The 9,806-nt window shown below is 36.1% G+C and overlaps 1 protein-coding gene and 1 long non-coding RNA gene across 2 annotated transcripts in view; one reads left to right on the top strand and one right to left on the bottom strand.

Annotated features, from left to right (window-relative positions):
• ipo7 (importin 7) overlaps positions 1 to 5,413 on the top strand; it is a 15,235-nt gene extending 9,822 nt beyond the window's left edge. The window contains exons 17-25 of the mRNA XM_015383469.1: positions 1,004 to 1,070; positions 1,153 to 1,278; positions 1,385 to 1,482; positions 2,747 to 2,842; positions 2,935 to 3,155; positions 3,283 to 3,491; positions 3,583 to 3,789; positions 3,885 to 4,001; positions 5,003 to 5,413. Coding sequence (XP_015238955.1) covers positions 1,004 to 1,070; positions 1,153 to 1,278; positions 1,385 to 1,482; positions 2,747 to 2,842; positions 2,935 to 3,155; positions 3,283 to 3,491; positions 3,583 to 3,789; positions 3,885 to 4,001; positions 5,003 to 5,100 — 1,239 coding nt within the window. The 3' untranslated portion in view covers positions 5,101 to 5,413. The remainder of the gene's footprint in view (positions 1 to 1,003; positions 1,071 to 1,152; positions 1,279 to 1,384; positions 1,483 to 2,746; positions 2,843 to 2,934; positions 3,156 to 3,282; positions 3,492 to 3,582; positions 3,790 to 3,884; positions 4,002 to 5,002) is intronic.
• LOC107090212 lies at positions 1,629 to 2,315 on the bottom strand. The gene is made up of 2 exons (XR_001481470.1): positions 2,055 to 2,315; positions 1,629 to 2,021 (listed from the first exon to the last, which is right to left on the bottom strand). It is a non-coding gene; the product is annotated as an uncharacterized LOC107090212 (long non-coding RNA).
• Positions 5,414 to 9,806: the final 4,393 nt, after the last annotated feature.

Raw genomic sequence — 9,806 nt, 5'->3', positions numbered from 1 at the left:
TAGCCCCACAATCACAAATAATACTCTTGAAGAATATGAACATTTAAATTCAGCTTCTACAGGACAGAAGTGTGTTTTTGTATTATTAAACATCAAATAGTGACAATATTTAATCATATTGTTCAAACTTGTAGCCCAACATGAAAAAAGTTTTTAATCATCAGTTATTCTAACATATTGCTTGAATGATTAATTAAAGTTCCAATAGTATAAACGTTAGGATGAATGCCCACCCCTCATAGTTTCAGGCAGAAGCTTAATTTTACAAGCATTGGCTGCTAATATCAACACACAGCCTGATTAAATCTGATTAAAAACATTCTTCCGTTTTTCACTGTTGGTTCTAATTTCACTCACCTGATTTGGTACCTACCAGATGTCCGACAGAACTCTTACTCTAAGCTAAAACAACTGTTTGGTTCTGATGTGGATTTGTCGGGTATTGCTTTAAAATAATTTGAGTCACCTAATGTAGGTTTAAAGTGCTGCTGATCTTTGCTATAAGTTTTGTTGATGAGCCAAAAAGCCTCTACGTTTCAGTGTTTCTGGTAAACAATCACGTCTGAGTTCTGTTCAAAATGGCCTGCATTTCCATGTGGGTTGTGTAATCTTGCAGTCGGCATCACGTCAATTAGTGCCTCAGGATCGATCTCAGATGGATGTATCCCCACATGGCCAACAACTGTCACATTATTGATGTTTAGTCTCAGTTGGACCATTGATGATCTTCCCTGAGCTTTAAGACTAGTTTGCTTTAGATTCTATGCTAGACTGTGGGTTATGTCTATTGCATCTTTTTTCCTTCCACTTAACCTTCCGTTGTTGTTTGCGTATCATTTAGGACGGATCCTCCTTGCTTTACTAAACTTTTATCATTATGAGATCGTCTTAAATAATTTCTAAAGCCGATGCTTAAATGCATCATATATTGCAGTCAATTAAATACTAGTTTAACTCTGGTACTTAAGTATTAAACTCTGCGGCCTTTTTACTTGTGTTGCAGATCACCCAGCAGCTGGAGGGAATCTGTCTGCAGGTGATCGGAACCGTCCTGCAGCAGCACGTGTTGGGTAAGCAGAAGAGATTAACCCCGAAATTATATAATAATAACTCTGCCAGCTTAAAAGATACCATAATTTATGCTTCTTCCAGAATTTTACGAGGAGATCCTGTCACTGGCCCACAGCCTGACCTGTCAACAGGTGTCACCACAGATGTGGCAGCTTCTACCACTTGTGTACGAAGTCTTCCAGCAAGATGGCTTTGACTATTTCACAGGTAAAAACATGGAAGAAATTGTTTACTTTAGAAGTTGGTTAAGCAAGCAGTTAAATCGGCAGTAAATGCATTTCAGGTAACCAGCAATGTTTGTTTTCTTTTAAAGATATGATGCCTCTCCTTCATAACTACGTCACAGTGGATACAGACACCCTCTTGTCAGACACAAAATACCTGGAGATTATCTATAGCATGTGCAAAAAGGTAACTGTTCATTTCCCTTCATTTGGTGTTGACCTTTAATCAGGGTGTGTTGGGGTTATATTGGCCTCAATCAATTCTGATTGGTTTGGGGTGTTGGTGTGCAGAAGTCCTGATATTAGATTTTACCTGTGGGGAATGGAGGTCAATTTTTTTTTTTTTTTTTATTTTACTAAAGTTTTTTTGTCCTCTAATACAAGATTATTATACAAAATGTATGGTATTTGGAAAGCAAAAAGAAAAAAAACAAAGCTAAAGACTTATAATGTTAAAATTGAAAGAGCTGGGGATAATAAATTTGAGGGGTAGTAACTGTTAATGTATATTTAAAAGGAAATAAAATAAGTAATGGCAATTGCACATAAAACATCATGTTGAATTCTAAAGGTTTGTGTTTAACGCATTACTCTCTGATACAGCTGCATTTAGCATACTATGGGGACTAAGGGGAACAACTTAGAGAGATTAAAATAGAAAAGATTGTGTTGCAACACAAAAGATCCAAACTCTTTATAAATAAAGCAGGATTTTGTAGAGATCCACTGATCTGTTTTTTTTTCCCCCCAATCTGTTACATGAGCTAAGCATATTGGCTGATATCCTATCTGATGACCATAAATCTCACTATGTGAGTGAAGGCTTTAGCCTTGACGTAAATATTGTTTAAAAAAATATATTAAACAAAATGAACAGATATGAATCTAATTTATAACATAATCAACAAAAAGCAGCAAAATGAAATAACAGTTCTATGTAAAGTGCATTGGATTCTATCTCTAATTATTTACTGAGAATTATTTTTAAATCACTATATTAAGGCATTTGAAGACCTTTTATATTAGAGATTCATGAAATTAACATACAAAGCATAAAGTAAATCACCACTAGATTTTATTCAGAAGTTCTTTTCTATTCCAGAAAGTAAATGGTATACATTTTAAATTCAAATTTGATGAATTTCAGTTGCCAGAGTTGGATGTAGAAAACTGCTAATTCAGAGTTTAAGTAATTTCCATCCTCTGAGTAAAAAAAAAAAGGAGCTGTACACAACATTTTGTTTGCTTCTTGAATTGATTAAATCACCACTGTAATTGTAGCTTAATTTTGTTGTAAGAAGGAAGGCATTCATAAGCTTTTGCTTTGCCCTAAGCATTTTAGCCAAAATCTGGTCTATGTTTACACAATGTGACTTTTTTGTTTTATATGTACATAAACTACATCTTGTCTGATGACAAAGAAAAATGCATCCCTTTGTGTGAATGTCCAGATTCTGACCGGTGACCCAGGTGAAGATCCAGAGTGCCATGCAGCCAAGATGCTGGAGGTGATCATTCTGCAGTGCAAAGGCCGAGGCATCGACCAGGTCAGGCTCGAATCAAAGTAACCTGCCATGATGCTAATGTTAAGGTCCAGCATACGGGTTGTTGTTTAAACACTAGGATGTCCTGCTTGCAGGTCGTGCCCCTGTTTGTTGGCACAGCGCTGGAGCGTCTGACAAGGGAGGTAAAGACCAGCGAGCTGAGGACCATGTGCCTGCAGGTGGCCATCGCTGCTCTCTATTACAGCCCCCCTCTCCTCCTCAACACGCTGGAGAATCTGCGCTTTCCCAACAGCACTGAGCCAATCACCAACCACTTCATAACCCAGTGGCTTAAAGATGTCGACTGCTTTCTTGGGTATGAACTTCATGTTGCGGATTACAGCTGTGGAAAATCGTTTTTATTTTATTTTAGATTGTCGTGGTTTTAACATAAAAATTGTTGAGATAAAATAACTGTTGAAATGTTCCTGTTTACTTAACAGCCTCCATGACAGGAAGATGTGCATCCTTGGCCTCTGTGCTCTCATTGACCTCGATCACAGACCTCAAGCAGTCAACCAGGTGGGCGGGCAGCTCCTTCCTGCAGCCATCCTTCTGTTCAGCGGCCTCAAGAGGGCGTACGCTTGTCGAGCAGAACACGAGAACGATGATGACGATGATGATGAAGATGGGGAGGAGGAGGATGAAACTGGTGAGTTTTTGTTTTTCCCCATCTGTTGCTTTAATCAGGTTTTCCCTTCATTATAATTTGGTCTAAGTGAGTGTTTTTTTTATTTTTAAAGCGGAGTTGGGGAGTGACGAAGACGACATCGATGAAGAGGGCCAGGAGTATCTGGAGATGCTGGCGAAGCACGCAGGAGAGGATGGAGACGACGAAGACTGGGAAGAGGATGACGCTGAGGAGACGGCACTGGAGGGCTACACTACTGCTGTAGATGATGAAGATAACCTAGTGGACGAGTATCAGATCTTTAAAGCCATACTACAGAGTAAGGGGTTCACCTGTCGATGGGGGAAGGGACGGCTTTAATCAGAGGAAGTGGCGTGACTGGCTCATCCGATGATCTCATCCTTTCCTATGCAGATATCCAGACCCGCGACCCGGCATGGTACCAGGCACTAACGCAAACCCTAGATGAGGAGCAGCGCAAACAGCTCCTGGAAATCGGCACACTTGCAGACCAGAGGCGGGCGGCACACGGTGAGCGCCGGTTTGGCCAGAAACTCCGCCGCACATGAGTCTGAAATAAAAACTATTTAATCATTGCTGCTTGCTTTTGCTGTTGTTGTTTTTTTTTTTTTTTTTTTTTTTTTTTTTTTTCCTTTCCTGCATTAAAGATTAAGATAAAAAAATATTTTGGTTTTATGATGTTGCAGTTAATTCCAGTGGTAGACTTGGAATAATGATGGGAAAATTTCTGTGAAATTAAATCAAATGTTTATATTCGAATACAAAGTGAATATTTCATTATAAACTGCAGGGGTCCTATGCAGTTAATTTAAGTTGTTCTGAAAGTCTGGGGTCATTTGGGGAGAAAACATTTTGTTTTCAAAGACGTCTTTTAATATAAAATTATCTCTATTTACTGTGGTTTATGTTAAGTGGACTTTTTTTAATATGAATTCTCAAATTGGAGAACTTTATTTTTATGAAAATGACCAGAAATGGAAGCAAACAGCCCAAATTCCAGAAGTCGACCATTTTTCCCAACTTGATTTTCCTCCAGACCCTATTAAAATCAGACCATATAGTTCTTTCTTTCCAAGAAAAAAACAATTAACAAATTCCAACATCAACCTTTAAATAGGACTGATTTTTAAATGTTCAGATGCTAAGAAAACCATTTTTATTTGCTTGGTTTGAGTATTTGAGAGGATATATCCCAAACTTTTATTTTCTCTTCAAATGTTGAGAATATGGAAAAGTTAAGGAGTATGAAACATACAATTTTTTTATTGTTGGAATTTGTTATTTTTTAAAGCATGTACATTTTAAGAATTTTTCCCTCAATGCTTCCTGTTTTAACACGCTTTTCATGCTGTCTTTAAATATGATGCAAAATACATTTCGAGCTGAAAGGTGCTTTCAGAGAGCAGTAGTGCATGTTTCTTATCTGGCATTTAGTCTCACCTTTAATTTTCCTGTCATTTTAAGTGTTTTTATTTTATTTCAAACCACTGTCACTTTCCGTCTTGTTGCAGAGTCCAAAATGATCGAGAAACACGGCGGGTACAAGTTCACAGCGCCGGTGGTGCCATCTACTTTCAACTTCGGGGGCTCTGCTCCAGGAATGAATTGAATCATCTATTCTAATTTTTTTTTTTTTTTTTTTTTATTACTCTGTGACTGATTGTAGTGAAGTGAGAAAAAAAAAGCTTGTGTTGTTCCCTTAAATAGTAGTTCCAGACCTGGTTCTTCTGAGTCATTCTTCAATCTGTCAAAAGAGGGGAAAAGAAGGCACCAAAAGATATGGGGAGGGGGGGAATAACTACAACACAACGGATGGCTCAGGAAACCAAACCATGAACTTGATCAAGACCCAAGAGAAGCTCTAAACAATGTTGTCCCCTGGAGCCCTGAGACAGCAACTTCCTATTTTCTTCCCGCTGAAACAAAAAAAATAATAAATGGGGGGTTACCTGATAGAATTGATAATGGGACTAAATATTTCATTATCACTGTTGTGAACATAAGATCACACCTCTGGTAGTGATTGAATCTGCATAAACAAACATGTTTATGTATATACAAGCCAAGGTTATTGGTTTTTCAAGTATCCTTGGGGGGAAAAACGACTAGAGGCTTTTGTAAGGTATCCACAGCTGTATTCATATGTAGCATATTGGATAATTCATAGCACTATGTGATACCTGATCTCTGTAAATTAATGACTAGCACTTTCATATTGTTCAGGTCTTCTAGCCTTCTGTATCAGACTGCAAATGTTTTTTTTTTTGTTTTTTTAATTCAAAACTATTTAAAATGGGGGAAACAGGCTGTAACATTGTTACTTTGCAGGTGTTAACAGCTAATTAATAATGCATCTGGTTAGTGAATCAGTTGCAGACATGAGTTTCAGTAAGGATGCTTTGGTGTTCAATAAGGCTACGGGACAAGTGTTTGTGAGCACTGGAAGTGGCGTTGGATACATCGTTGAAGCATGTACAGTTCAACTTTTCGTGAAGGTCGCAAGCTTTTGGTTGGTGTATGGATGAACCATCTATATATACAACATATTAAAAGAAGCTAAGGGAAACGAGCCTTTTTCATTTTTCTTAAGGAGTTTTAAAGTCCTGCATACTGAATGTGTTTTAGAATATAGGATTTATTTTCCATCTTTAGAGAAATTTGAATCTGTAAATGAATTTTTTCCTTTAAAGTTGCTTACACAAGTTTGTTTTTTCTTATCTGGCATAAAAAGCAAACGTTGATAACTAAAGCTTTAAGCAAATTATGAAGCTTCTGGCTTGTAGCCATTAAAACAGTAGAAAATGGCAATTTAAGTTTTCTGTCTTAGGTGATTAAAAGAATTGTCTTAATTTAAAACGCACACAAACCTCTATGATCAGTGCCTGAGGATTACAGCCACATACCTACTGGTTATACACAAGTGATGATAAGCAGCTAGGTACCATTTTTTCTTGTATATTATATACAAATATCTATACTTTTTACTACCGGTACTTTAAAAAATAAAATCTTGTTACTTTTATTCAACAGATATAAGCTGCAATAAAACCAAGGGAAAATGCATAATCTGTCCAGTAGGAGCCCTGCTTGTTTATAGGGAAACGGGAAAAGATTATACATGGTGCATCAGATTCCACAATCCTCATCCATTCCTCCCTTAGAATTTAAATCGACAGTTTTAAAATGTTTTAAGTTATATTTGTTTTATGCAGTTTGCAGTTTTAGTTCTGTGAATAGTAGCTCAAAGTATTCAGCCACTCATACAGGATTTCTGCTCATTTCAATGGATATGCTGTCTCAAGCTTTCATTCAAAACAAACTAGACTAAGTCAGTATTTTTTATGTTCTCTCTTCCAAAACAGCGAGCAAAGGAGCAAGATTCAAACCTGATTTTAAGAAAAAAGTAAAAAATACCATTTAAGAAAATAGCTTAATTTTACTTATGTACCAAAGAGCAAAGAAGAGCCTGTATTTTTATTTTTACGTTGAGTAAAGGAGATCAATCAGTACTTTTTAAAAGATTTGTATTGTTTTACACAGGTATCTACTTTTACTTTGGTAAAGAATGTGAATCCCTTTTAAACCTCTGGAGATAAATATTGAGAATAACAATTCTTAAAGAGTAGAACTATATAACCTAGATGTAATTAAATACAATCAGCTGCAAAAGAAACCAAAAAACCAGCATAACTTTGAATCCAGATCACCCTGGGACACATAGACGAGGTGATCGGTGTCATGATGGGGGTTTATCTCTGCAGCTGCAGCTGAGCAGAGGTTAAAGTTGACTGATTCACTGAGAACCAGAATCAGCCAAGCAACAGCAGATAAGGTGAAGCCAAGATCTGACCCCCCGCCTCAGGTCATTCTTGTAAAGTAGTTGATGCCAAGTTGTGTGTTAAATTTAGTTTTAAACTGTCAAAGCTTAAGCATGGAGGAGGCTATGGGGTGCAGTTTGTAAAGTTAAGCAGTGAAAAATTAGGAGAAATATTTATGGTTATTTAGTGTGTTTTAGGCGAAAAATAAGGGGGTTGTTTTTTCCAAGTAATCTTTCATTCATTCATTTAGAAAAATCTTACTTTGTTAAATTAACATTTAGTTTGGAGCTAAATATTTAGTTTGTTAAAGGTTTAGTGGAGGATCATCAAAGTAAGTGGTCCTCCTAATTGTCAATCATTCTGGTGATGTGTTTAATTTCAATTCAGTTTATTTCTATAGCGCCAATTCACAACACATTAGAGTTCACCAGATCATCATACAGTCAAATTGATTCAAAGTTTTCTATCTTAAGGAAAACCAGTTGATTGCGTCGACTTATTGACTCGAATGCAATCCTCCAGAAGAACCATGCTCAGTGTAAGTGGCCATCTGCCGTACCTGATTGGGGTTCAAAGAGAAAGAAGCAGAGATACAAAAGGCAGCTGTAAAAGGCGGACCCGTCCACAAACCCACAGCCAAGCAGATGAGCTCCGAGCCAGCTCCAATGATGGAGGATGAAGAGAGCACATCCAGCCAGTCACAGTCAGAGAAACAGGACTACACTGAAAAACAGGCAGATCTCCAACATCTATAAACAAAGGTGTTTACTTGTCATATTAGGACTTTTTTTTTCATATTTTATACTTAATTCTTGCAATTTTATAACTTTATTCTCATAATTTTATGACTGTTCTCGTTGCAACTTTATTCAAGTAATTTTATGACAATATTCTAATTTTTTTTTTTTACGAATTTATTCTAATAATGTTATGACGTTATTCTCATAATTTAGGTAGAGGGTTGTGCATGTGCATTTTTTTTTCTTTTTAAGTGGAGAGGGCAGGTGTTGTCAAAAATGTACGAAAATTCTCCATTATACCTTTAAATAGATATTTAGCTCCAAAATAAATATTTGTTTGCAAATTAAAAATCTTATTTGTTAAATAAATATTTAGGTCCAAACTTAATATTTATTTAACAAAGTAAGATTTTTCTAAGTTAATGAATGAATGACATTGTGAAAAAAAATTTTTGGAAATAAAATAATCCCCTTATTTTTCTCTTAAAACACGCTAAATAACCATAAATATTGCTCTTAATTTTTCTTTCCTTGACTTTACAAAATGCACCGCATAGGAGGCTGAATTTTGGTTTGGATTTGTTGCTGTTCTGAGGATTTTTCTTTAATTTCTATCAACAAAACAGTCCCGGAACTTTGCAGCATCTATTGTTTCATTTCATGAGTGGTTCTAGACAGGGGCCAACGGGGGCCAGTGCCCCTGTGGATCATGTCCTGGCCCTTGTTTTGGCCCCTGTACTGTACAATAAGGTGATAATTGTATTGAGATAGGATCCCAGTTTTCATCTGCTAAGTGTTTTTTTTTTGGTCAAAACAAATAAAAACAAATACTTTATTACAGATGAATTTATCTATCTTTATTTAGTTCTAATTCAGATTCCATAGATACCGGTAATTTTAGCTTAAATTAAGTCAAAAATATGTAAAATTCCTAGATTATGAAGGTTTATTCACCTAATAAGACATCATTTTAATTAAACCTAATTAAATAGAAATTTCACTTCATGTAGGCATCTTAATATATATGAATCCCTTTCCCTGTTTTTTTATTTCATGTTTTTCTGTGCCCCCGTGAAAACTGGCCCCCTCCTGGCCCCCTGGTACATTTGGTCTAGAACCACCACTGTTTCATTTGCATATATTTTTGGGTTGTTTATGAATATAACTCAGGTAGAAAACAGTAACCCGAACCCCTAACCTTCTGTTTATTTTGAACCCCTGGAGCAAAATAAATTTTATGCAAGATGATAAAACTGTCTCTGAGTTTAAAGAGATACGTACGGAAGAGTACTGAAAAAACGAAAAAGTTAACTGATATTTAAATTTTTATTTCAGTATAATATGGAAAAAAAACCTCAGAATTCTAAAACAGATATGGCTATGGTTTGTTGCTATGTTTGTTAGTTGTCAGAATTCATTCAGAATTCTAAGAAAAAGGCAGAATACTGAGCTAAAGTCAGAATCCTGAGATAAAAGTCAGAATCATGAGCTTAAAGTCAGAATCCTGAGGTAAAAGTCAGAATCATGAGCTTAAAGTCAGAATCCTGAGATTAAAGCCAGAATCCTGAGATTTAAGTCAGAATTTTGACTTTTTCACTGACTGAAAAAATATTTAAAAATCAGTTAACTTTTTTTTTTTTCAGTGTCCCTAATCCACTTCCGTGGATAACAACACAGCAGCAGGTGGCGCCGATTATTATTAAATTAGGGAAGCTCAGTGAACAACAGGAAGGGAAGATTTCCTCAAAATATTAAAT

Source organism: Cyprinodon variegatus, unplaced genomic scaffold, assembly GCF_000732505.1.
Source record: "Cyprinodon variegatus isolate N-32 unplaced genomic scaffold, C_variegatus-1.0 Scaffold285, whole genome shotgun sequence".
Classification (NCBI taxonomy): Eukaryota; Metazoa; Chordata; class Actinopteri; order Cyprinodontiformes; family Cyprinodontidae; genus Cyprinodon; species Cyprinodon variegatus.
Note: the sequence above shows the minus strand (reverse complement) of the source record. Positions and strands in the feature narration are given on the sequence as shown.